This window comes from Anabas testudineus, chromosome 18, assembly GCF_900324465.2.
Source record: "Anabas testudineus chromosome 18, fAnaTes1.2, whole genome shotgun sequence".
Taxonomy (NCBI): Eukaryota; Metazoa; Chordata; class Actinopteri; order Anabantiformes; family Anabantidae; genus Anabas; species Anabas testudineus.
The window spans coordinates 2,614,730-2,640,043 of NC_046627.1; the positions used below are offsets into that span (position 1 = coordinate 2,614,730).

At 40.1% G+C, this 25,314-nt stretch overlaps 3 protein-coding genes across 5 annotated transcripts in view; 2 read left to right on the forward strand and 1 right to left on the reverse strand.

Moving 5' to 3' along the window:
* LOC117153111 (Fc receptor-like protein 5) lies at positions 1-6,128 on the forward strand. Its single transcript, XM_033326741.1, has 5 exons — positions 1-31; positions 184-447; positions 527-753; positions 4,051-4,267; positions 6,055-6,128. Exons 1-5 carry the CDS (start codon positions 1-3, stop codon positions 6,126-6,128), a joined length of 813 nt encoding a protein of 270 aa, XP_033182632.1.
* On the forward strand, positions 2,867-24,070 carry LOC113155710 (uncharacterized protein PB18E9.04c-like). 3 transcript variants are annotated; one of them, XM_033326667.1, is made up of 9 exons: positions 2,867-2,996; positions 18,343-18,772; positions 18,936-19,633; positions 21,452-21,502; positions 21,824-22,087; positions 22,167-22,412; positions 22,985-23,071; positions 23,387-23,399; positions 23,508-24,070. In XM_033326667.1, the coding sequence occupies exons 3-9, from the start codon at positions 19,603-19,605 to the stop codon at positions 23,632-23,634; spliced, it is 819 nt and encodes a 272-aa protein (XP_033182558.1). In that variant the 5' UTR covers positions 2,867-2,996; positions 18,343-18,772; positions 18,936-19,602; the 3' UTR covers positions 23,635-24,070. The 3 variants fall into 3 exon arrangements, with proteins under 3 accessions (XP_033182558.1, XP_033182557.1, XP_033182556.1); XM_033326666.1 differs by having other exon boundaries at positions 23,387-24,070; XM_033326665.1 differs by having other exon boundaries at positions 22,985-24,070.
* The window catches only part of LOC113168363 (coxsackievirus and adenovirus receptor homolog), a 6,771-nt gene continuing 5,422 nt past the window's right edge, over positions 23,966-25,314 (reverse strand). The window contains exon 6 of the mRNA XM_026369381.1: positions 23,966-25,062. Coding sequence (XP_026225166.1) covers positions 24,557-25,062 — 506 coding nt within the window. The 3' untranslated portion in view covers positions 23,966-24,556. The remainder of the gene's footprint in view (positions 25,063-25,314) is intronic.

The window sequence follows — 25,314 nt, forward strand, 5'->3', positions numbered from 1 at the left end:
ATGTCACTGCTGTGCTGCAGAATAAACCAAGGTCAGTAAACTTGTGACACAGAGAGCGCCACTGCCATCTACTGTGCTGTATGTGCAATTACAGACCAAAGTATGGCCAAAAAGCATGTATCCTGGGGTCACCCCCCCCAGCAGACTTTTCCCGAAATTATGTTGTGTTGTCTAAATCTTCAGTTCTTCTGACTGTGAGTCCCAGAAGATCTCAGCTGTTTAAATATGAGTCTGTGTCTCTGAGCTGTGAGGAGGACGACAGCTCTGCTGGATGGACACTGAGGAGGAACACAACCAAACAACAGATGACTCAGTGTGGAGATGGGTGGGGAAAACCTGCTGGTTCTTTCTGTAACATCACTAATGTTTATCCATCGGACAGTGGAGTTTACTGGTGTGAGTCCAGAGAGGGATCAACCAGTAGCATCATCAACATCACTGTCTCTGGTAAGATCAGACTGTGGAGTTAGTGTTGATGAGTCTGTGTGGAAATGGATGAAATGCTGTAGTTTGTCTCTGTGTTGAGGTGGATCAGTGATCCTGCAGAGTCCTGTCCTCCCTGTGATGGAGGGACATGATGTCACTCTGCACTGTCAAACAAAGAGCCCTCCCTCCAAGCTCCCAGCTGATTTCTATAAAGATGGCTCCCTCATCAGGACTGAGCCTACAGGTCACATGACCATCCACCATGTTACCAAGTCTGATGAAGGCCTCTACAAGTGTCACATCAGCAGCCATGGAGAGTCTCCACCCAGCTGGATCTCCGTCACAGGTCAGGAGGAAAACTCTGAGTTCAACATTTATTTCATCCACACATTCACCTGAACAGGTGGATTCTCTCTACAGGGAAAACTACAACTACAACCACAACCACTTACACCACCACATCCTCTGCTTCAGAACTGATCCCTACTTCATCCTTACCTCCTGCCTCCACCTCCCTCCAGCTTGTGTTCATACTGGTCCTCCACCTGGTGGTGTTCTGTCCATACTTCATCTCCACCCTCCTCATGGTGTCTTTATATCGACACAGACCCACAGGTAACACTCTGAATCAGTCACTGACCTCACAAACACTAATCAATCAATCAATCAACCAACCAATCAATCAATCAATCAATCAATCAATCAATCAATCAATCAATCTCAGTGTCTCTTGATAAATTTTCTACTTTTTCTTTTTAACATTTTCTGACTGTAGAAAATCACCTGTCTGTTTCCATGGTGATGACCTCACCCCCTCAGGCTGAGCAGGGATTGGATGATGACTATGATGATGTCACCACAGAGCATCACTTCTGAACTGATTCTATGTGATTAATGTGTTCTTCTTCTTCTTCTTCAATAAAATCTTATATAAATCATCACTAAATTTAAATATTGTTTAAATTTATTTTTAGCAGTAACTGCTTCAAAACTGTGAATTAGTGAGATCATCAAGTTTCTTATTGCTACTTTTTGTGCACTGTTGTAAAATGTGTTTTAACAGAATAAAAAATTAACTTGTGATCAACCAACTCACTGTTTTCAATAAATAATCAGTAAAGGTGTTAGAAAAGAAAAAAAAAAACTGTTGCTCACTACTGAATGTCTACGAGGAAATGACATCGTCTTGACCAACATAACTACGTTCTTCAGTGGTGCTAACAGAAATATTTACTGTTTAAGTCACTAAGTTCTCTGAGTTTCACTATTTACATCCAGTCACAGGTTTCAATATATTATCAGTTGAACATGTTGATTTAAAGTAATCAGTGTCTTCTACTGATGTTTAATGCCGTTTGTTGTAGGTCATGTTTAATTCATTCTTTTAGAAGCTGCTCCTGTTGCTGATCAGTTTCTTCTTCAGAGAAATGTTGTTGTGTGGTTCTGTGGGTTTAACAAGTTAATGGATGGAAAGTTGTGTCTTGTTGTGGTTTCATGTAGGCGACTGTGTGTGTGTGTGTGTGTGTGTGTGTGTGTGTTTAAAGAGGTTTTATTCTTTAATCAGTGAAACGCTAAGAAGATTCAGATTTATCTGTGTCTCATACCTCTCGTTTAGTTTAGTCGTAGTTATACTGTCCATATATTCCAACATAACTGTGCCTGCTTGTTTCTTAAACCATAAGCTGATTAACAATCAGTCTGTGTAAAGTTCAAGGAAATGAATGAATTTCACAGCTAAATGCTCACAGAGCTACTTTTATCACAGTCTGCAACAACTTTCCTCTAAACTATAACAGAGAAAACACAGGAAACACCTCATTTTAACACCTCGGACTGACTGAATACTTCACAGCACATTGATCTCAGACCACCAAGTGTATGATGGGACAAACATCTGTTCAGTATCTACTCTGTAAGTACAACATGTTCTGATTCAATAATTACATGTTCAGCATATGTAGCATGTTGGGAAATGAAGATTAGATACTAGAGTGGAAAGTGAACAGCTTCAAGTCTAGAGAAAGTCAAACGTAGCTGCTGTGACTGACAGATGTGTCGACAATACAGGAAGAGAAACGCATGAAACTGATCTGAGCTAGAAAAGCAAACAGCTTCACTCAGTCACTAAATTCTAGATAATGTTTAGTCCCACTGATGAAAATGTAATTAAAGACAACTCAGAGATTTTAGACATGGGGGAAATATTAGTACCCAGAGGATTCAGACCCAGTCCCTCCTTACTGGGATGTGACTGTTGGAACCACAGAGCGGTTGTGCTAAACTTTAAGTGATTCACATTCTCATCAGACAGATTTTCAAGTGAAACCATTGCATCAAATATTTAACCTGAGTTCATGTCCTGTGATTTTCAAATGTAACACGTAATAAATTGGGTTTCCTTTAAATGAATCATGTATTGTTATATGTTTCATGACTTAATTTAAATTGAACATATCACTGTATAACTGTTCTACTGTAATTGAATGTAACTCTGTGACTGCTCTAAACTCAATGAGCCTCTTGTTTCTCTTTAGCTGTAATGTCACTGCTGTGCTGCAGAATAAACCAAGGTCAGTAAACTTGTGTCATTGTTACAGTTTCTCCCTTTGGTCCCCGTTCTGTTGGTTTTCTTTTTGTTTGTCACCTGCTCGCACTCTGTTCTCCTGCCACTTCCTGTTTGTCCACACATGGACTTTCCTTTCCTCCACTCTCCTGGACTCATTATGGACTGATTCATTTCACCTGTGTGTCCCTTTGCTTTACAGGCTCCCCTCACTCTTTTGTTTGTTGCTGGGTTGTTACATCATACATGGATTTCATTGGACGGACACCTGTTCGTTTGTTCACTGATTTTCTTTCCACAAGCTTACACCCCTCTACACATCCACGTCTGGTTTGTTTGTTCGTTGTTTTTGATAACTCTGGACTCCCCATTTGTTTTACAGCACCTCTGTTAGTTGGACCTTGGTTTCGTCTGTGAGTTTGTATTGTTGCCTACCGTTGCAGTGCCTTTCTGTTGTTACTTCCAGTTTTTATGTTAGTTTTTGTCCATTTTTAGCTCATTGACTTCAGTTGTTACTTTGTTTTGTTGGGTTTGTTTGGTCCGTTAACGTCTTCCTGCCTTAGGCAGCCAAATATAGCAACCGTGGAATTCCACATTCCGCCACTGGTCGCTCTTTATTTCTCCCCTGCTCCCGTTTTGTTCATGGTGCTGATAGTTCAGATGAGGATTTACCTGGACTTTTAAGGCACTGCACTCACTTCACCTGACTCTTTAGCACCCATTGCTCTGAGCCCGGAGGAGGCTCGCTCTATTTATGCAAAGCTCAAAGCCCAGTCACCTCCGGATCTGGACCTGCGGAGCGGCTGTTCAGTCAGCCAGCCTCCAGTACTTAGTGAAGCCCAATACTCGCTGTATGAGGGAACCCACCTAGCCTTATAGATGGGGTTTCCCAGCAAGCGCTGACATCCACTTCGGAGGCCGAAGGTTCCTCTGGCTCCAGGATCAGCTCTCTCGCTTCTGCCCCTGCAGTCACTGTCGCAGTGGCTCCTGTCCAGTCATCAGGCGGTCCGACGCCGAGGTCTGTTTGTCAGGTTTGTTTGTCACTCCAGGATCTGTGGTAGGATGACAACGAAGATGCCCCCACCCTGCTCCTATCCCCTTGGGAGGCCCCTGAGACCAGCCGTCCCATTCTGGCCTCCACTCTTCAGCAGGCCCTTTGTTCGTCGCAGCAAGGCAGTCTCTCTCTGGGGTTCTTCAGCCTAGTTTGTTGCCCTAAGGCTGTCCGCCTGGGAGCCCTCAGCCAGCTCTTCAATCACCTGTTCTCCAGCTGGCTCACCAGTTGGTGATGGTCCTGTCTGGTTTGCTGCGTCGAGGCCGTACACCTGAGGCTCCTTGTTACTTTGTACGTCTAGTTATTATGTTAGTTTTTAGCACGTTGACTTCCGTTGTTACTTTGTATTGTTTGGTTTGTTTGGTCCGTTAGTGTCTTGCCACCATAGGCAGTGATTTATGTTTGTTTCTTTGTATTTCTTATTAGTGAGTTTTACTTTATATTTTTGTGCATTGTTTTATTAGTTGGTACTTTCTATGTTTACGTTGGTTTATTAATTTGTATTTTTGCCTGCGTCACTGCAGCGTTTTTGGTGTTACTTTGCTCCATTTATTATCGTGCTTGTTTAGTGTTTTTCTTGTCTTGTTTGGTTCCCCATGTTCCCTATTTTGGACTGGGTGTTTAGTTAATAAATAATTTTGGTTTGTACTCGTTTGTCTCGTTCTGTCTGTAACAGTCTTAGCCTATAACTCAGTGGTTGTGTCTGAGAAAGACTGGGAGATATGTCAGTAAGGAGGATGTGATGACTGATTGTTCACACAGTTCAATATTTAGAATCTTAGTAAATGTCTGTATTGGAAAAGAATCGATAAATGATTGTTGAACTGAGTTTGACAAGATCTGTGCTGTTGACTAAGTCAACAAATTAACTGAGGAGATCTGTAGTAGAACCCTGTAAAATATAGAACCTGTTGACATGTGACATAGGAAATGTGCTTCAGATTCTTCACAGATGTTATGAAAATTAGTAAATATTAGCAGACTTTTTCCGGAAATTATGTTGTGTTTTCTAAATCTTACATCGTTTCAGCTCGTCTGACCGTGAGTCCCAGCAGATCTCAGCTGTTTGAAGGAGAGTTCGTCTCTCTGAGCTGTGAGGAGGACGACAGCTCTGCTGGATGGACACTGAGGAGGAACACAACCAAAGACAATAGAGCTGAGTGTGGAGCTGCTTGGGGTGAACAACCAGCTGGTTCTTCCTGTAAAATCAGTTACATTGACCTGATGGACAGGGGAGTTTACTGGTGTGAGTCCAGAGAGGGATCAACCAGTATCATCATCAACATCACTGTCTCTGGTAAGATCAGACTGTGGAGTTAGTGTTGATGAGTCTGTGTGGAAATGGATGAAATGCTGTAGTTTGTCTCTGTGTTGAGGTGGATCAGTGATCCTGCAGAGTCCTGTCCTCCCTGTGATGGAGGGACATGATGTCACTCTGCACTGTCAAACAAAGAGCCCTCCCTCCAAGCTCCCAGCTGATTTCTATAAAGATGGCTCCCTCATCAGGACTGAGCCTACAGGTCACATGACCATCCACCATGTTACCAAGTCTGATGAAGGCCTCTACAAGTGTCACATCAGCAGTCATGGAGAGTCTCCACCCAGCTGGATCTCTGTCACAGGTCAGGAGGAAAACTTGGATTTCAACATTTATTACATCCACACATTCACCTGAACAGCTGGATTCTCTCTACAGAAATTGATACGACACCTCCAGCCACATCTGCCGCCCAACCTCCCACCTCCATTCCTCCAGAGCTTGTGTTCAGACTGGTCCTCCACCTGGTGGTGTTCTGTCCGTACTTCATCTCCACTCTTCTCATGGTGTCTTTATATCGACACAGACCCACAGGTAACACTCTGAATCAGTCACTGAATTAACAAATACTCAACACAATCAGTCAGCCAATCACAGTAGTTCTTAATATTTGTTTTTATCATTTTATTTATGTCGTGTTGTTTTTTTTTTACTGTCTATAACCTGAATCTAAAGTTTCTGATTATTTCCTGACAGATAATGAACCAACATCAGCATCCACCCAGGACTTTGATGACATCGTAGCAGTCACCACCGAGTATCACTTCTGATCCCAGTTCACTGTTACGTTAGTGAGATGATGGTTACACTGAAGTTTATTCATTTTAGAATTAGAAGTTCACCTGCTGCACTGAAAATGAGACTTAATGGACTTTAAATGTAATAAATAGTTCTGAGACCATTTACAAGTCAACTAGTCAAAACCAGTTTAGTTTACTCCAGATATTACGTTAACCTAACTGTTTAGCATTATGTCATGGGAAGAAAAACTGTATCACTGATTGGTGCCTGTGTAGCATGTGTATGTGAAATATCAAAAGGTGTTTTATATTTCACCAATTATCCATCCATTGTTTTTGTTCTGTTATATTTTTGTATTATGTGCATGGTTTATGTGATTTTTATTTTGAGGGAATTTTTATTTATTTTTTATTTTTTGAATTTGTTTTCTTTGTGACCTCTGACCTTTTTAGAAATGTAATTTCCGGTTAAGTCACGCTACTTTCCTCAATCGGCTTGAAGCCTCGCTGAGGTAAGGCAAACTTATGCGGATGCTCCTGTAAATATGTTAAAACATGTTGTTGATAAACGATAGTTTTAAACTTGTATTTCAAAGTTAACAAATGATATGTTTGTGGAGCATGTGGTCGGTCTTTCATGCGGTGGTTCTGTGTTTTTTTTCTTTTTTGTAGGGTGTGTATGTGAGAGACCGGTTGATGGAGTCGCTGTACTGTGTTTTTTTTTTTTTTTTTTTTATACAGATTTCCTCAAATAAACCAGTCGGCAAGGCAGCAGTTGTCCTGTTCTCAAAAAAAGAAAACACAACGCAGACTTTCAGCCAGAGACTAAGAGTCAGGAGAGGCCAGCAACACCTGCTAATGTTCCACCCTGAAAAGGGAGAAAATCAACAAAGATGACGCACATGGACTTCACTTTATGGCGTCTTTTTGCAGAATCATTTCATAAAACATAATGAACATAGAAGCAAGCCTGTTCCACGATATGTGTCTACTGGCATTAAATTCTACTTCAATACACATCTGTCTTAGTTCTTCAACTTCTGTTCTTATGATCAGTCCAGTAACTCTCATGATCCTTTTTTTACAGTAGCAACCAAAAAGAAATACACAGAATATCATGTGAATTCACGTCTACATTATCCTGTTGAGTTTCCCTCAATCCTGACAGACGTAGCTGCTAAATTACTTATAAACAACATTTTGTCAGAATACAAACAGTAACAGTAACATTAACATGTTTTTATAAACACACATGACATTTTGAATTTCACTATTCAAACCACATGTAGAGCTAACCATGCATGTTGACACTGACTATAACCTGGGCGCTAACATCTCTGCACACTCTGATTTACATTTGTACTAACTTACAATAAATCCAAATATGCCACAGACTCCATCTCTTATACTTTCTATATTTGCAGATGTTCTTTATGGGTTATCCAAAACGTTTTCCACTGACATTAATCAACACAGCTCGTCTTCACTTGTTGTTACACTGAACATACATCGTACCACACTTGCTAGCTTAATGCTAATTCCTTCACTACATAAACAGACTATGTTGTGAACACAGTTATTAGAACAGTTACTAACATTATAAAACAAACTTAAATCAGCATTTACTGTCTTACTGGTCACACATTCAAAACTTAGGAAGGTTTTAAATACCTGAAAATGGAGAAAATCACTAAAGATGTCTCCCACAGACTTCAGTCTATGACATCTTTATGAAGAATGAAGCTACCGCGGTGAGAACTCTCCTACTGGACATTAACAGACACAACTAATTCATTACAGGTGAACTTTACTGAACACATTCAGAGAATTCCCTGTTTTATCACAGACTATACTACTGTTCTCTACACAACAAACTGGGTTTCTGTATGGAGCATTTACACTGTTTCTAATCTTAACATGTTTCTATTATTTTAAAGGATCAACTCCATGAATAAACTCTGTATCCTCTACAATATTCTCTTAATGCCAACTTATTTAAATTTTAACAATATTGTTTTAGGCTTCATCATCTATTACCTGTATGACAATTTCCATCTACCACACTAACCTCATGGTCCCGTCTCCTGCTGGAGTCCTTTGCTTTGTGTCTTTATTTGTCTACATACATCTTAGACCTGGAGTATTTGTTGAGTATGTTCTTTCATTTTTCTGGTTAAATGTCATTTTGGGGTTCATTGTTCATACTGTTAATAATTATTGAAACCTTCACACGTGTCTCTTTAGTGTTACTACTCCCTACTTATGTCGTCCGTGTTGTTTTATTGTGTCTTGTTACTATTAAATATTGCACTTTACCTTTTATACTTGACATGCTGATATTACTACTTTACCTTTTAAAGTTTATCTGTCCATGTAATGCTGCTGTAGTTCCAGGTTCATATTTAGCTTCAAATCATATCATATCTTCCAAGTGTGGCTCAGGACATAGAGACACTGTCCACTAGTCCCAGGTTCAGCTGCTTGGTCCTGATGGTATTGTCAGTATTTACTGAATTGAAACCTACGTTACTGCAGAGTTTTCTGTACTAAAAGCTGCCTCTCACCTCCAGGTAGGTGACAGATCACCGTCTTGTCTGGTTAATCAGTACAAATCTGTGAACCTTGATGGTAAAGCCACTGGATGCAGGGTGTCATTATTATTTTGATGGGGAAATGTAACACTTGGACTTTTTGGTGATTCACAGGCACAAAGCTGAATGTAGCCTGTTAATACATCAAATGTGGATTAAAGAGGTTGTAGAAATGTTGAACCACAAGGTCTCTGATCTTTATATTGATATATTATATTATATTTAACTTAATATTAAAACATGTTTCACTCAGACACTTCTCTTTTCCTTTTCGCTTTAATAAAACACATGCCTCGTCTGGGAGTTTCCTTATCGTAGAGAAAATCCAGAACGATTAACTTTCATTTCTTATTTTCCTGTTAAAGTTAAAAACATCTACAGTAACAGTAAGACGTCACTTTATGTGTCTGTTCACATGTTTGTGTCCATCTTCAGTATCAGATCAGTAAGTACAGTTTGTTCTGTGTAAGTTTTAGTAATAAGATCTTTAGTCAATATGAAAAGAATAGAGACAAGATCAGGGATGATAGAGACTGTAGATCTCCTGGTATAAATCAGTTTCTGATTAGGGACAAAACAAACTGTAAAACTCTACAGAGAGTAATTTATTACTATTGTCAACACAACATCAGTCATTTTTGGGCTCTACCCAGGATTTTAATTACCTGTAAGGTATCCTGTTGTTGAGTCAGGATCAGTTTGGTAACTGAGGCTGGATTTATGAAACTGAATTTACTGAAAATAAATCTTAAGCCTGAGGTAAGCCTGGTTCAACTGGTCACTAAACCCTCCGGTCGTGTTTGTCTCCTGCCCCTTACTTTAGTGTTCCCGGTCAAACTTCACTGGTCTGCTTTAACTGCTCTTAAATTAGCACAAAAAACATTTTTCACCACCAAATTTTTAGTCAACATTCTTTAGATCTGAAGAATGTCTCAAAGTAGTCTTTAATAAAACACTTCTTTTATGTGTGTTGTGCTTTCTACAATAATATCTTTCTGTCTGTGGTGTCAGTATGTACACAGCTGGATAAAATTTTTGGTACCCCTCTTTACCTCTGTGCATTAAAGTGCTTCACCTCTTCTGTTCCTAAGTGTTTCCTGATGGCTTTGGTAAAGACATCAACAGGTGGAGTTATATAAATAGGATGGATGAGGTTTTTACTCACTGACAGATATTCATAAAGTGTACACACAGACTGCTTCAACAAACCACAGGAAGAGATCCATTTTAGAAACTGACCCCATCAACACCATCAACCTGACAGTTGAACCAGGTGAGTTAGTGAGTGTGTGTGTGAGTGTGTGTGTGTGTGTGTGTGTGTGTGTGTGTGTGTGTGTGGATCAGAGTTGAAGCTGCTTCCTGGTTGTTGATGTGAGAGTGAAACATCACAGATCAGATGTTGGTGTTGATGAGACTTTGTAGAAAACAGCTGGTATGAGTGATGGGATCAAAGTGCAGTAGATAATGTCTGACAGGAGTTTGAAGAGGAAATGGATTCTGTTGTGTTCTTCACTCATCACCTACCTGACACCTGCTGACTCACTGCTGACTCTCATCTGCAGGTACCGACAAGGAGGGAGGAGACGAGAATGGAGGAAAGAGTGGAGGAGACGAGGACAGAAACAGCAGAGGACACATTGGACTGGCTGTCGGGCTCTTAGTTGCTGTTGCTTGTTGTTGGTTTAATGTTCTTTATAAAACTGAAGAGAACACGACAGAGTACAAATGCAGCTCCTGCTGATTCATCGGATGGCTCCTGAATCAGTGAATTACCTTTTCAACATGTACAGTACTGTGCAAGAGTCTTAGGCATCATTAATTTTTTCTTTGGTTTGGCAGTACTATTATAACTATAAACCTGTTTATATTGTAGTCAGTTGATTAGAATACAGCTAGTGTTCATAGGAAATATGTTCACAGTGATAAAAAAATATATATATATATCAGAATAAACATGTTTGTTTTAACATTAAGTGGCTAAAGTGACAAATAATAAGTGGAACCTCTGTAAAGGAATCTGGAAAGATCAAGGACAGAAACAGAAGTGGAAGATCTGATGATGGTTCAGCATCTGGTAGCTTCATGTGAATGCTGAGTTGGTCCTTCTGCAGCCTGAAGAAGCTGGACCAGAAATGTTTTTTATAGAAAGACAAAAGCCAAGAAACCAGTTTTTGTGTTTTAATGTAAAAGAAAAAAGAAAAAGAGAAAGAAATACTGGTCATTGTTCATCAAGTGGTGCCTAAGACTTTTGCACAGTATTGTAGAAATAACCAGACAGTAAACAACAGTAACACAGCTGTTGTCTGCTGGATTTGGTTTTCACTGTCTCGTTCTACACACGTGGCAGAAATGATTCATCATTTGAAAAAACAATACTTAAAATTCTTACAATTCTTCCAGTTGTTAACTGACCCTGTTGACCTCCACGTCCTTTGTGAGAGATTTTCTTAATGTAAGTAATAATTTTTATTTGCAGTTTTACAAGAGTCATGTGGGGATTTTTTATTTGATTTATTTTTTAAACATTAGTATTAATAATGTCCATTCTGGCTGCTTTAATTTTTATAAAAAGTTACATCTTGTGATGCAGAATATGTTTGATGTAGATCATAAACTAAACACTGTGTGGTTCTGTTTTCTGCTCAGATTCTCTCTGCTGTTGAAAAACTAAACTGATCCCATCAAACCATTTATCTATCATCAGTTCAATTCAATTTTTTTGTATAGCGCCAAATCAACAGAAGTCATCTCGAGGCACTTGACAGAGTTTAACGCTTAACTTCTGGAAACCTCCGGAAGAACTAGGCTCATAATGGGCGGCCATCAGCCTCGACCGGTTGGGGTGAGTGGAAAGAGAAGAGAGAGAAGAACATCAGGCAATAAGACAACAACAAGCAGCAAGAACATTGGGCAGATCAACTGGTCTCTGGAAGCATTTGAATGGAGAGAGGAGAAAGGAGAGAGGAGAGGAGCTCAGTGTATCAGTAGAGGTCCCCCAGCAGACTAACCTATAGCAGCAGAACTCACCTGATCCATCTCTAACTATAAGCTTTATAAAAAAGGAAAGTTTTAAGTCTAGTCTTAAATGAAGAGAGGGTGTCTGCCTCCGGTGTCAGACACAAACAGGCTGAACAAACTGATTAGGAGGGCTGGCTCTGTTCTGGGGGTGGAGCTGGACCCTCTACATGTTGTAGCTGAGAGGGGGATGCTGTCCAAACTCCTCTCAATCCTGGACGAACCTCCCGCCCACTACACAGTGTGTTGGCTGGATGAAGGAGCACGTTCAGCCAAAGACATTAAATGATCCACAGAGCGCCACAGGAGATCCTTTCTACCTGTGACCATCAATCTGTGCAATTCCTCCACCCTCTGTAAGGGGTGGGGGAAGTGATAGTTTGTGTCTTATAATTATCTTAATCTTATAGTCATTCCACCATGGACTATAAATATTGACCCATTTTCATTAATCTATTTTACATATTCTGAATATAAACTGAGTCAATTACAACTTCTTCTCAGACAAATTCTCTCTTAGCAGTAACTGTGAACTGTCTGTGGTGAGAGAGTGATATAAAAACAGTTTGTATATCTGTGATCCTTTATCTGCTCTTTCTTTTAGATGATGAACACAAACTGCTGCCACCTGCTGGTACAGACAGTTATTTTCTTGTTTCTCAGACTGAGGTGATTCAGCAGTTTCTCAGTCGCCTCTAGTTCTTTGAAGTCACTTTGGTAATTCACAGTCTTTAGATTTAAGATCCTCAAACTGAGAAGAGAGAACATCTTTGTAGATAAGGACATTACAGAAGTGATGGATAATAATAATGAGGATTAGAAAAGTTGTTGTTTAACAGCAAAGATGAAGATTTGATGTTATTTACTGTGAAGTACAAATGTTATCCTGTGATTTTACACTGAACTGCATTAAAATTCCCATTTCATACATTCTGATGTTACATGTTGATGGATTCAGACTGAGACAGAACTTGAGACATCTTGAACATGAAGTGTCGTGCTGTGTAGACTGTTTTGTTCTCTGTGGTGAAGCTGATTAAGACATGAAGAGCTCTGTAGTCATCCTGTTTCCTGTTTCTCATGACGTCTGAATGTGGTTCTGCAAGTTTTTCTGAAATAAAAATGAAAGAAATCGATAATATCACAAAAAAAATTTAAAACAGTTTCTCTAATGTGATGAAGAATTATCAGTTCAGTCCTGTTCAGTGTCACAAATTATCTCATTTCCAATTCTGATATAAAGACATTTAATTAAACTATAATGAAATCTACAAATCACAACAGAACACTGAACTCTCCTGAACTGATAACTGATAACTCTGATGATGAAGATAGTTCATAATGATTTTCACTTAAGAATTTTGCTAGACTGCATCTATAAAATACAAAAAGAGACGACTGTCACTAACTGCACATTCAATACATGACACACTTACATAAACCACATAACCAGTGGTTCCTGTAAGTGATGCTGTCTGGTTTTACTTCTTGTTCTTATTTGTTACTGACACTGTTAAATGTTTCAGCAGCAGTGACAGATGTTCTTCTGTCTGTATATCCTACATTAGAAACATGGAGATTATGAGTCTTTTGTTTTTTCCTTTGCTAAAGGAACCATCCTCCTCATCATGAAGTCTAAGGTAAGAATTAATGTTCTTACTGATGCTCTTTAGATGTTCCATTAAAGTGGGAGCTGTATGTTTCTGTTAGTAGAGAGTTTAAGAGTTTGCAGGTGAAGTTAAAACAGTGTTTCCAATTTCCACATCAAATTTAATTCACTTTAATGGTGAAGGTGGTGGAAAAGTTCCAGCCAGGCCTGAAGCAGACCTGTCTGGAGTCACTGATCCATCTCTAACTATAAGATTTATAAAAAAGGAAAGTTTAAAGTCTAGTCTTAAATGTAGAGAGGGTGTCTGCCTCCAGAACCTGAACTGGGAGCTGGTTCACAGGAGAGGAGCTTGATAGTTAAATCACCTGTGTGCTCCAAGATAGTTTTTAAAATTTCATATCCACACAGTAAAAAAGTAAGAAAGTGTAAAATTTAATTAATATAAATAAAGTAGTTTTTGGAAAACTCTTCACAAAGTGTTAAGTTGCAGCATCAGGTCTTTTAAGACCAACAGGCCGACTTATTACAGCTGATCTTTCTTCAAATACAACAAAAAAGAAAAAAAGATTGAAATACACCACAAAACAAGAGACTAAATAACTACTTAAATATCTGTTAATAAAGATACAACAAAACTTTATATTTGTATCATCGTAGTTTATGGAGCAGGAAGAGTGAGTAAACGAGGACCTGCGCAGAAACACTAGTGCGCAGAAATACTAGTGCGCAGAAATACTAGTGCACAGAAATACTAGTGCGCAGAAATACTAGTGCGCAGAAATACTAGTGCGCATGTGGAGACGTTTAACACGGAAGAAGAATCTTAAGCAGGAAAACTTTTAGATTTATATGAGGCAAGAAATTTATTCAAAATAATATCAGTAAAATTAACAGTAACAGTATCAGAAAAGGTAAAGATGACGTCTTCACAGTGGATTTTCTTCCTTTGTCTGATCACATGTTTGCTGTATCACGCTGCTGCTGAAGGTAGGTTGTGTGAGAGGAAGTCGGGTTTGCCATTCAATAAAAACTGAATAAGTTTGCTGAACTGTGGGCAAACAAGAGAAACCACTTACAAGTTTCAATTTACGGATTTAAAACACTGGAGAAATAAAACTGTAACCAATAAACCTGATCAATAACTGAACTCACCCTGTCTCTGTTCAGTGCAGCTCAACTTCCTCATTACTACAGTTGATGTTAAAATACAAATAAAACACATTTTTACAGTATAAAGTATAAAGTATATGTTGAAGAGGGAGATCAGAACTGTTAGTAGATGTTCAGTTGTTCCCTGAACTCTAATGTTCAGAGTTAAGCTGCAGTACTGTCAGAGTGTGGACCACAGTCAGTTACCTCCATTAATAATAACCCAGTGGTCTTTGTGATGTTCTGCTGGGACCTCCAAACACTATTCAACATTCTGAATACATTCATGTTCTTGTAAAGACGACTCTTTATATCACTGATCACTCACACTGACATTACTGCCCAAATGTGAACTGCTTGGTCATTGGAAGATTTTCTCCATTCACCTGCTCTGGTGATGGATTTGGGATGTTGAGGGTCGTGACCTCTGGCCTCTGCAGGTTGATCCTACGTTCAGCTTATGTACTGAGGCAGTATGTGTTCTCCAGAATGTGATGTATGCATGGGAGATTTAATAATGTGCTAAATAATAAAGATAAATGAATCAGTGAAATGGTTTTGCTGTGTCAGGCTTTATGTGTCACTGCAGTTTTAAATCAGAGACTTTTACAACAGCTCAGTGTGAACTTTGACCAAATGATCTTAAATGTCTGATATGTTCCAGTCAGTCACTTGTTCATGTTTGGGACACAACGTTTGTCAGAAAAAGGGTCATATTATTGACTTTTGCCTTTTCATTTTTCTCTAGATAGAGAGATGAAAGCAAAACCTAGAGATGACGTCGTCCTTCAGTGTCACAGCCTCAGAGTTTCTGCCGTCACAGTGTTAAAATGGATCAGAATGGACCTGAATTCAGAGGGTTATATCTTCTTCTTCAGAGATAACCGTGTTTATGAAAACTACCAGGATCCATCTTATCGAGGTCGAGTGGAGCTGAAAGATCCAGAGATGAAGGACGGAGACGTTTCTGTGATTCTGAAGAACGTCAACATCAATGATACTGGAACATATGAGTGTTATGTTGGATACAGAACAGGCTCTGAGTTCAACAACACCATCAACCTGACAGTTGAACCAGGTGAGTTAGTGTGTGTGTGTGTGTGTGTGTGTGTGAGTGTGTGTGTGTGTGTGTGTGTGTGTGTGTGTGTGTGTGTGTGTGTGTGTGTGTGTGTGTGTGTGTGGATCAGAGTTGAAGCTGCTTCCTGGTTGTTGATGTGAGAGTGAAACATCACAGATCAGATGTTGGTGTTGATGAGACTTTGTAGAAAACAGCTGGTATGAGTGATGGGATCAAAGTGCAGTAGATAATGTCTGACAGGAGTTTGAAGAGGAAATGGATTCTGTTGTGTTCTTCACTCATCACCTACCTGACACCTGCTGACTCACTGCTGCTTCTCATCTGCAGGAAACAACAAGGATGGAGGAGACAAGGATGGAGGACACAAGGACGGAAACAGCAGAGGACACGTTGGACTGGCTGTCGGTCTCTCAGTTACTGTTCTTGTTCTTGTTCTTGGTTTTATGTTCTTTATAAAACTGAAGAGAACACGACAGAGTCCAAACCCAGCTCCTGCTGATTCATCTGATGGCTCCTGAATCAGTGAGTGTCCTGCATCTTTTTTCTTTAATGATCTTTTCAACATGTAGAAATAACCAGACAGTAAATGGTAAATGTTCTGCACTTTTATAGCACTTTTCTACCTACCTGGTACTCAAGTTGGCACTTTGCACTGCATCTCATTCACCCATTCACACACACACACACACCGATGGCAGAGCTGCTATGCAGCTGACCTGACTCACCGGGGGGCAACTTGGGGGTCAGTATCTTGCCCAAGGACACTTTGGCATGTGACATAGCAGCCGGGTATCGAACCACCAATCCTATGATTGGCAGACAACTGCTCTACCTATTGATCCACAGTCATACAGCTGTTGTCGGCTGGATTTGGTTTTCACTGTCTTCTTCTACACACATGGTGTAAATATAACATTACAGAAAACCTGGTCTTTGACCTTTAATTTTTATTATGATGTCAATGAAAATAAAATCTGTCCGATGTGTTCCTGTCAAAAGAGACACATTATTATTTATTATGTATTATGATCAGCACCTTCAATATGAATAAAGACACATTACTCAGTGAGATCACCAGTTTGAAATGAACTCTGACAATCTGAAATTGGACTCAAATAAAAACCAGAATTAGTTAAACACTGTGTAGTCTGTGTCTTTCTATTCATATAATGCATCACAAGTTCATCTTATCCAAATATGATCACATTCAATCTTAGGAATATTCTAATAGAAAATATTTTATCATCTTCCCAACAGTAACGTACGGTGGAGGGAGCATCATGACTTGGAGCTGCTTTGCTTTTGGACGTTGTTCAGGTCTAATCCACAGTTCCAGCAAACACTGAGGATGGAGACATCAAACATGGGCATGATGTATTTGAATGTTAGAGACACAGCAGTGATGTTTCTCTGTCTTTGAATGATTCATCATAAGAACTCCTTCTTCCAGTTGTTAACTGTACCTGTGGTCCTGTCAGTCCTTTGTCTTGTACTGTAAATTTGTATTTTGAGTCATGTGGGGATTTTTTTATTTTGTATTTTTTTTTAAACATTAGTATTAATCTTGTCCAGTCTGGCTGCATTAATTTTTATAAAAATATTACATCCTGTGCTCCATTATATCTTTGATGTAGATCATAAACTAAACACTGTGTGGTTCTTTTTTCTGCTCAGATTCTCTCTGCTGACATCTGCTGTTAAAAAAAATGAACTGTGATTCTTTCTATGAACCTGTCTGACTCTGGAATCACTGCTTTGTAAATACATTATGAAAACGGGACAAAATGATGTTAGTGACACTTTTTAATACAGTATTTTAATACCACAAAGAGACTTGTTGTCGTTCACTAGAACTAGTTTTAAAGTTTTAAAGACACAATGTGTAATTTTTAGGAATTAATCTATCTGTAGTTTGAGATTGTTGATCAATCCAACAAAGGCTGTCAAATAATTTTTCTAAACCACACATCTGGTCAGTTACTGTGGAGCATGGAAACCTGATCCCATCACACCATTTATCTATCATCAGTTCAATTCAATTTATTTTTATTTGAATAGCAACAAATTACAACAGAAGTCATCTCAAGGCACTTTACAGTGTTTAAGGTTTAAGACCCCAACAAACCCATTTGAGTAAGCTTTAGGCAACAGTGGAGAGGAGAAACTCCTTTTAGAGAAAGAAACCTCCAGTAGAGCCAGGCTCAGGGTGGGCGGCCATCTGCCTCGACCGGTTGGGATAAGTGGAAAGAGGAGAGAGAAAAGAACAGGGGATGGCTGTGGATCAATAGGTAGAGCAGTTATCTGCCAATCATAGGATTTGTGGTTTGATTCCCGGCTGCCACGTCACATGCCAAAGTATTTATGGTCAATTCCTTTATGTTTGTTGGATGATGTAAGTACATTTACTATCTTATTATCTAATTATCAGTAACTGTGCTGTAAAGTCATACAATGGATCAAGCAGCTCTGCAGTGTCTGCTCTGTAAGTACAATCTGTATAATTTCTATATCTATAGCTGAGTTTAGAGAAGTGGTGTTGAGATTCAGTGTAAACTGACTAAATTAAAAACTAAAAGTAGCTAAAATGAAATGAGATTTATGTATTTATGATGTACAAGGTACAAAGGCAGGTAGAATAAGTGTGAGGACGTCTTACCTAAAGAGTACTACACAGAAGTACGACACTTAGCTAAAGTCAGTACAACAAGAATCTTCATCTTTCACTGACTTGTGACAACAGACATATAAATTTGTTGTTAGTTTGTATTGTTGATTTCTCAAATGCACTAAAATCATCAACAGTTCGTCTGACTGTGAGTCCCAGCAGCTCTCAGCTGTTTGAATATGAGTCTGTGTCTCTGAGCTGTGAGGAGGACGACAGCTCTGCTGGATGGACACTGAGGAGGAACACAACCAAACGACAGATGACTCAGTGTGGAGATGGTTGGAGAGAATGAAATGGTTCTTCTTGCAACAGTAGCTACATCCTCCCATCGGACAGTGGAGTTTACTGGTGTGAGTCCAGAGAGGGATCAACAGCCACACATTTACCTGAACAGCTGGATTCTCTCTGCAGAAAATAACACCACACCTCCAGCCACATCTGCCACCCCACCTCCTACCTCCATTCCTCCAGAGCTTGTGTTCAGACTGGTCCTCCACCTGGTGGTGTTCTGTCTGTACTTCATCTCCACTCTCCACATGGTGTCTTTATATCGACACAGACCCACAGGTAACACTCTGAATCAGTCACTGAATTAACAAATACTCAACACAATCAGTCAGTCAATCATAGTAGTTCTTGATATTTGTTTTTATCATTTTATTTATGTCGTGTTGATTTTTTTTACCGTCTATAACCTGAATCAAAAGTTTCTGATTATTTCCTCTGACAGATAATGAACCAACATCAGCATCCACCCAGGACTTTGATGACATCGTAGCAGTCACCACCGAGTATCACTTCTGATCCCAGTTCACTGTTACGTTAGTGAGATGATAGTTACACTGAAGTTTATTCATTTTAGAAATAGAAGTTCACCTGCTGCACTGAAAATGAGATTTAATGGACTTTAAATGTAATAAATAGTTCTGTGACCATTTACAAGTCAACTAGTCAAAACCAGTTTAGTTCACTGGTTAGTTAATAATAACTTAATAACTTAGTTATTAAGTTAAACTGTTTACTGAACTGAAACCTACGTTACTGCAGAGGTTTCTGTACTAAAAGCTGCCTCTCACCTCCAGGTAGGTGACAGATCACCGTCTTGTCTGGTTAATCAGTACAAATCTGTGAACCTTGATGGTAAAGCCACTGGATGCAGGGTGTCGTTATTATTTTGAAAGAAAGAACTTCTCTTTTTCTCTTTCCATCAAAACATGCACATGCCTCGGTCTGTGCAATTCCCGACCACGAGGACAGTCCAGAAAAAAAACTTTCATTTCCCATTTCTCTGGTACAGTTAAAAACATCCACAGTCAAACTAAGACATCAGTTCATGTTCTTCCGTATCTGTTCACATTCCCACAAATCAGTGTCTGTTGTGTCCATCGGTTGATACAATGGGGCAAATGTCTCTTCAGTGGCGGATCAGTAAGTACAGTTTGTTTTGTGTAAGTTTTAGTAAAAAGATCTTTAGTCAATATGAAAAGAATAGAGGGATGATAAAGACTAGATCTCCTGGTATAAATCAGTTTCTGATGAGTAGAGACAAAACAAACTGTAAAACTCTACAGAGAGTAATTTATGAGTATTGTCAACACAACATCAGTCATTTTGGGCTCTACCCAGGATTTTAATTACCTGTAAGGTATCCTGTTGTTCAGGATCAATCAGTTTGGTAACTGAGGTTGGATTTATGAAACTGAATTTACTGAAAATAAATCTTAAGTCACTCAAAACACTTCTCCTGTGTGTGTTGTGCTTTCTACCATGATATCTTTCTGTCTGAAAATGTATTAATGTTATGTATGTAATGTTAAAAATAAATGAAAAACTAAAGAACAAACTCAACAAACATGCTCATCAGGATGAAATTTCTATTCTTCTTGTTCTTGGGAACATATGACACAGGAGTGTTTATGTCAGTGAAAGTACATTTTGATGAAAGTCCCTCTCTTCTTCTGGTCCATACCAGTACAGGGGGAAGTACAGGCTTGTTTTTCCTCACTGTCTCTACCATCGTGAGCTTTCCTTTCAGCAGCTCCTGACCAAGAGCATATGATGTGAAGAAGTTGTCACATGTGATATTATGCCCTTGAAGACCGGTTGTCATGTCCAGCACAACACTCTTGCCCTGTTTTTTTTCGGCCCTTCCACTGCTGGGTTTCCCCATGTATACCTGCATATTCCAGGCATGGCTGCTCCTGGTGTTTCATGCTGCCCAGAGCTTATTCCATATTTCCCTGGTTTGCTTGGATTGTGCACCTTGAAGGCACAGCGACCTCTGAAAGGAACCAGAGACTCATCAACTGTCAACCTCAGGGCCTGGATTGTACATAAGTGGTAGGCGGCCCACCCACCTGTCCTAAATGTTCCTGATGGCAGCCGGTTTTTCATTTCGACATTTGTCATTTTGACCCGAACATGACAGGAAGGTTAAAGAAAGAAAAACCACAAAGGTCACTGATGAAACCATCAGTCACTGTTTAAGCCAAAGTGGACTGAATAGAAGACAACTGAGGTGGACTCCACTGATAAAAGCAAATTGGAAAAAAAAAATAGAATACAAATATTAACAAATATTAACAAACCACAAAGCTTCTGGGAGAATGACAGATGAGACAAAACTGGAACTTTTTGGTGAGTCTCATCAGCACATCATCAGTGTACCTACTGTGAAACATGGCGGAGGCTCGGTTATGCTCTGGGGCTGCTTTGCTCCATCTGGCACAGGGTTTCTTAAATCTGTACAGGGTACAATGAAGTCTCAAGACTGTCAAGGTAATCTGGAGCAAAACATGCTGCCCAGTAGAAAGCTTAGTCTTTGTGTCATTTCATAATCCTCCAACAGGATAATAACCAAAAACACAGCTGAAAACACCCAAGGATGGATTAGGACAAATCATTGAACTATTCTGAAGTGACCTTTTATGAGTCCTGATCTAAATCACATGAAGGACGAACAGTTTGGACGGGAACAGTTTGCTTGTGAGGAGATAGGCATAGTAGTAGAAGAAGTCTTTTTGGGTTTTTCTTTCTTTACAGAAGGGTACCAACAACTCTGGCCACATCTTTCCATAAAGATGCTTCCCACTATTCTGTTCCCATAACAAAGTGTTTCCTGATAGTTGAGGTTTTTACTCTTTAATCAGCTACATGGATCCATTGGACCATCCAACATGCTCTGGACTTGCAGACGTTGTAAATGAGTGTATGACTCAGAGTGACCTCAGTTATTTTTTCTTCTAGTTGTGACCTGTTTGGTTTTGACCTCACTACTGTGCTGCACAACAAACCAAGGTCAGTAAAGTAGTGTTGAGGACAGTGAATGACACTCACATAACACAGCCCTTGACTTACCTTCTAAGGTATTGCAACATGCCAGGACTCATTTGGCACCATTATCTAGAAAGATTGCTGCAGTCTACTAAACCACAGCTCCCATGATTGCAGAGCTGTGCAAATTCATCAATAACAAGAAGGTGGTGATTCATGGCAATGGATATCAAGGTCAACAGAAGATAAAAAATGTATATGATAAAATAAATAAGGGAAAAAGCATGATTGAAAACATAAGATTGAACAGTACTCTACCTCTTACATTCAACCTGTTCCCTCTAGTTCAGCTGACTATGAGACCAAACTGCTCTCAGCTGTTTGAAGGAGAGTTCGTCTCTCTGAGCTGTGAGGAGGACGACAGCTCTGCAGGATGGAAGCTGAGGAGAAACACAACCAGAGACAGCATAGCTGAATGTGGACCTGATTGGGGAGAACAAGCTGGTTCTTTGTGTAAAATCAGCTACATGGATCCACTGGACAGTGGAGCTTACTGGTGTGAGTCCAGAGAGGGATCAACCAGTAGCATCATCAACATCACTGTCTCTGGTAAGATCAGACTGTGGAGTTAGTGTTGATGAGTCTGTGTGGAAATGGATGAAATGCTGTAGTTTGTCTCTGTGTTGAGGTGGATCAGTGATCCTGCAGAGTCCTGTCCTCCCTGTGATGGAGGGACATGATGTCACTCTGCACTGTCAAACAAAGAGCCCTCCCTCCAAGCTCCCAGCTGATTTCTATAAAGATGGCTCCCTCATCAGGACTGAGCCTACAGGTCACATGACCATCCACCATGTTACCAAGTCTGATGAAGGCCTCTACAAGTGTCACATCAGCAGTCATGGAGAGTCTCCACCCAGCTGGATCTCTGTCACAGGTCAGGAGGAAAACTTGGATTTCAGATATTTTTAAATTTGTGAGAAGTTGAATGAGAGTGGGACATAAAATGATTCAGCAGCTGGGGACAGGTTCAGGATACTCAGGTGTCCTAAAAACAAAAGGAAGTTAATCATTGTAGTTTAGTTGTTGAGTTGATTCAGTAGTTGTAGCTGCAAAGATCTCTATGAAACACAAATTAATACAAGACACAGCAGAATGGTACAATTTGATACAGTAATGATAAATGAGAAATTATTAATTTCAGTAAGACTTCAATGTTCAAATGTGATTCTCCCAAAACCTCTGACAAATAAAAATATGAAGACAAACTGTAAAACTTTCCTGAAAATCATCAGTTTTCCTCATTATTCAGTAAAATAGTAAAAGGTGTCTCTTCCTTTATTGATTTTAGTCAGAGATCATTTGACAAAATTAATAAAAAGTATAGATTAAAAAACAACTGTCGTCCACCGACAGCTCATGGAGCAGCACAGGTTCAGTGTTGTCAAATGTCTGGTTGACAGTGACCCCAGGTCCAAATATTCACCTGTCCTCGTGTTATCCTAACAGCTAAACCTTCAGACGTAGCTTCAACCACCTCTAGAAGTCTGCTCTCTGCTTCAACTGCACCTGCCTCAGAGGTCCCACCTCCCACAGGAGCCCCGCCCTCTACAACAGTGCAGTCCACTTTAGGATCCATGTCGCCTACAACAGCCCTGTTTACATCAGGGACAGTGCAGTCTAGACTGGGACCTGTATCATCTACAGCAGACCTGCTTACATCAGGAACCCCACCACCTACATCAGTCCTTCCTACCTCAGGAGCCCCTCCCTCTACAACAGTGCAGTCCACGTCAGGATCCATGTCGCCTACAACAGCCCTGTTTACATCAGGGGCAGTGCAGTCTAGACTGGGACCTGTACCATCTACAGCAGACCTGCTTACATCAGGAACCCCACCACCTACATCATTCCTCCCTACCTCTAGAGCCCCTCCCTCTACAACAGTGCAGTCCAAATCAGGACGCATGGCTCCAACCAGAGCTCTGCCCACGTCACAATTCGACCTCCATACGACTGCTCATCCCATCTTTAGATCTCCACCCTCTACAACAGTGCATTCTACATCCACAGCCCCTCCTACAGCAGTATCAACATGGACGTGTCTCTTAGTGGTGATCTGTCCATTTGTCCTTTGTCCTCCTTTATGGGGTTCATAGCAGCTCATCTAACTGTGACCGTGGGTGGATCCCACCTCCCTTAAAATGATTGTTGATCATTCTTCCGTCCTCCATCTTCAAGAACGTCCCATAAAACTACAAAAAAACAAAACGTTCCCTCTTTGTTTCTTCTACTTTTTGAAGGTAGAAGATAACTCCACCTGGATGATTGAGAATCTTCTCTGACTTACTATTTAAAGGTTTTTATCTGTCTGCACTCTTTTCACTAACAAAGGTTATTTTTCATTCAGTTTCCAGTTACTTGTTGTTTGTTGTTAAATCTATTTGACACATCACTAATTGTTTAGAAGGATGAATCTCAGGAGACCACTGCAAGTGACAGCAACAAACTTTAATAGTGGCCCCTAATCCACATCTATATCCATGGATAAAAGCATCATATAAACACTGTACATAGAAAGAGATGTAGGACAGAAGGCAGCAAAGCTCATATTTCATTATTTTACTTTCATTGACCTAATTAAACATGTAAAAAACATTTTGGTTGGATTTTTATATCACAATAAAAACATTTTACAAAAATGAAGGAGTGAAAAATACATGAAAGACACAGGAAGAGAAATTCACAAGTTAACTTTTCTCGGTTTTCAGTTTGATAAAACGCAGCTACTTTGAAATCAGATGAATGACTGACCTGTGCAGAAGTTTGTAAATTCAAGCTTTTCATTAATTTACTAAAAAAGAAACCTTTACATCATCCTGTCAAATTCTTCAAGTCTCAGGAACGTGACTGTGTGTTAAACAGTGTGACACATGTCAGTGCACTAACGTATTCACTGTAGTTTGATTCAGTACGTTCAGCTGTCGGTTCTTTAACAACAACAAGAAACACATGTTCAGAAGTTCGGATCAAAGATTGTGAAACACCTGTTGGGACGTCCTCAGGATCCTTCCTCAGCTGTTAGGGATCATTTTTATTTATCAGAGGATCAGACTCTGTCTCTTCTTCTGTCTTACCCTCTGCCTCTTGGCCTGTCTCACCCTCTGCCTGTTGGACTGTCTCACCCTCTGCCTCTTGGCCTGTCTCACCCTCTGCCTGTTGGCCTGTCTCACCCTCTGCCTGTTGGACTGTCTCACCCTCTGCCTGTTGGACTGTCTCACCCTCTCCCTGTTGGCCTGTCTCACCCTCTGCCTGTTGGACTGTCTCACCCTCTGCCTGTTGGACTGTCTCACCCTCTGCCTGTTGGACTGTCTCACCCTCTCCCTGTTGGCCTGTCTCACCCTCTGCCTGTTGGACTGTCTCACCCTCTCCCTGCTGGCCTGTCTCACCCTCTCCCTGTTGGCCTGTCTCACCCTCATTTCTAGTTTTACACATTTTTAGGATCCAAAAACAAAAACCAGCAGCAAGAAGCAGCACAAGAACTGAACCGACAGCTGTTCCACGGAGCTTTTGTCCAGCTGCGTTTCCTGCAGATGAGAAGCAGCAGTGAGTCAGCAGGTGTCAGGTAGGTGATGAGTGAAGAACACAACAGAATCCATTTCCTCTTCAAACTCCTGTCAGACATTATCTACTGCACTTTGATCCCATCACTCATACCAGCTGTTTTCTACAAAGTCTCATCAACACCAGCATCTGATCTGTGATGTTTCACTCTCACATCAACAACCAGGAAGCAGCTTCAACTCTGATCCACACACACACACACACACACACACACA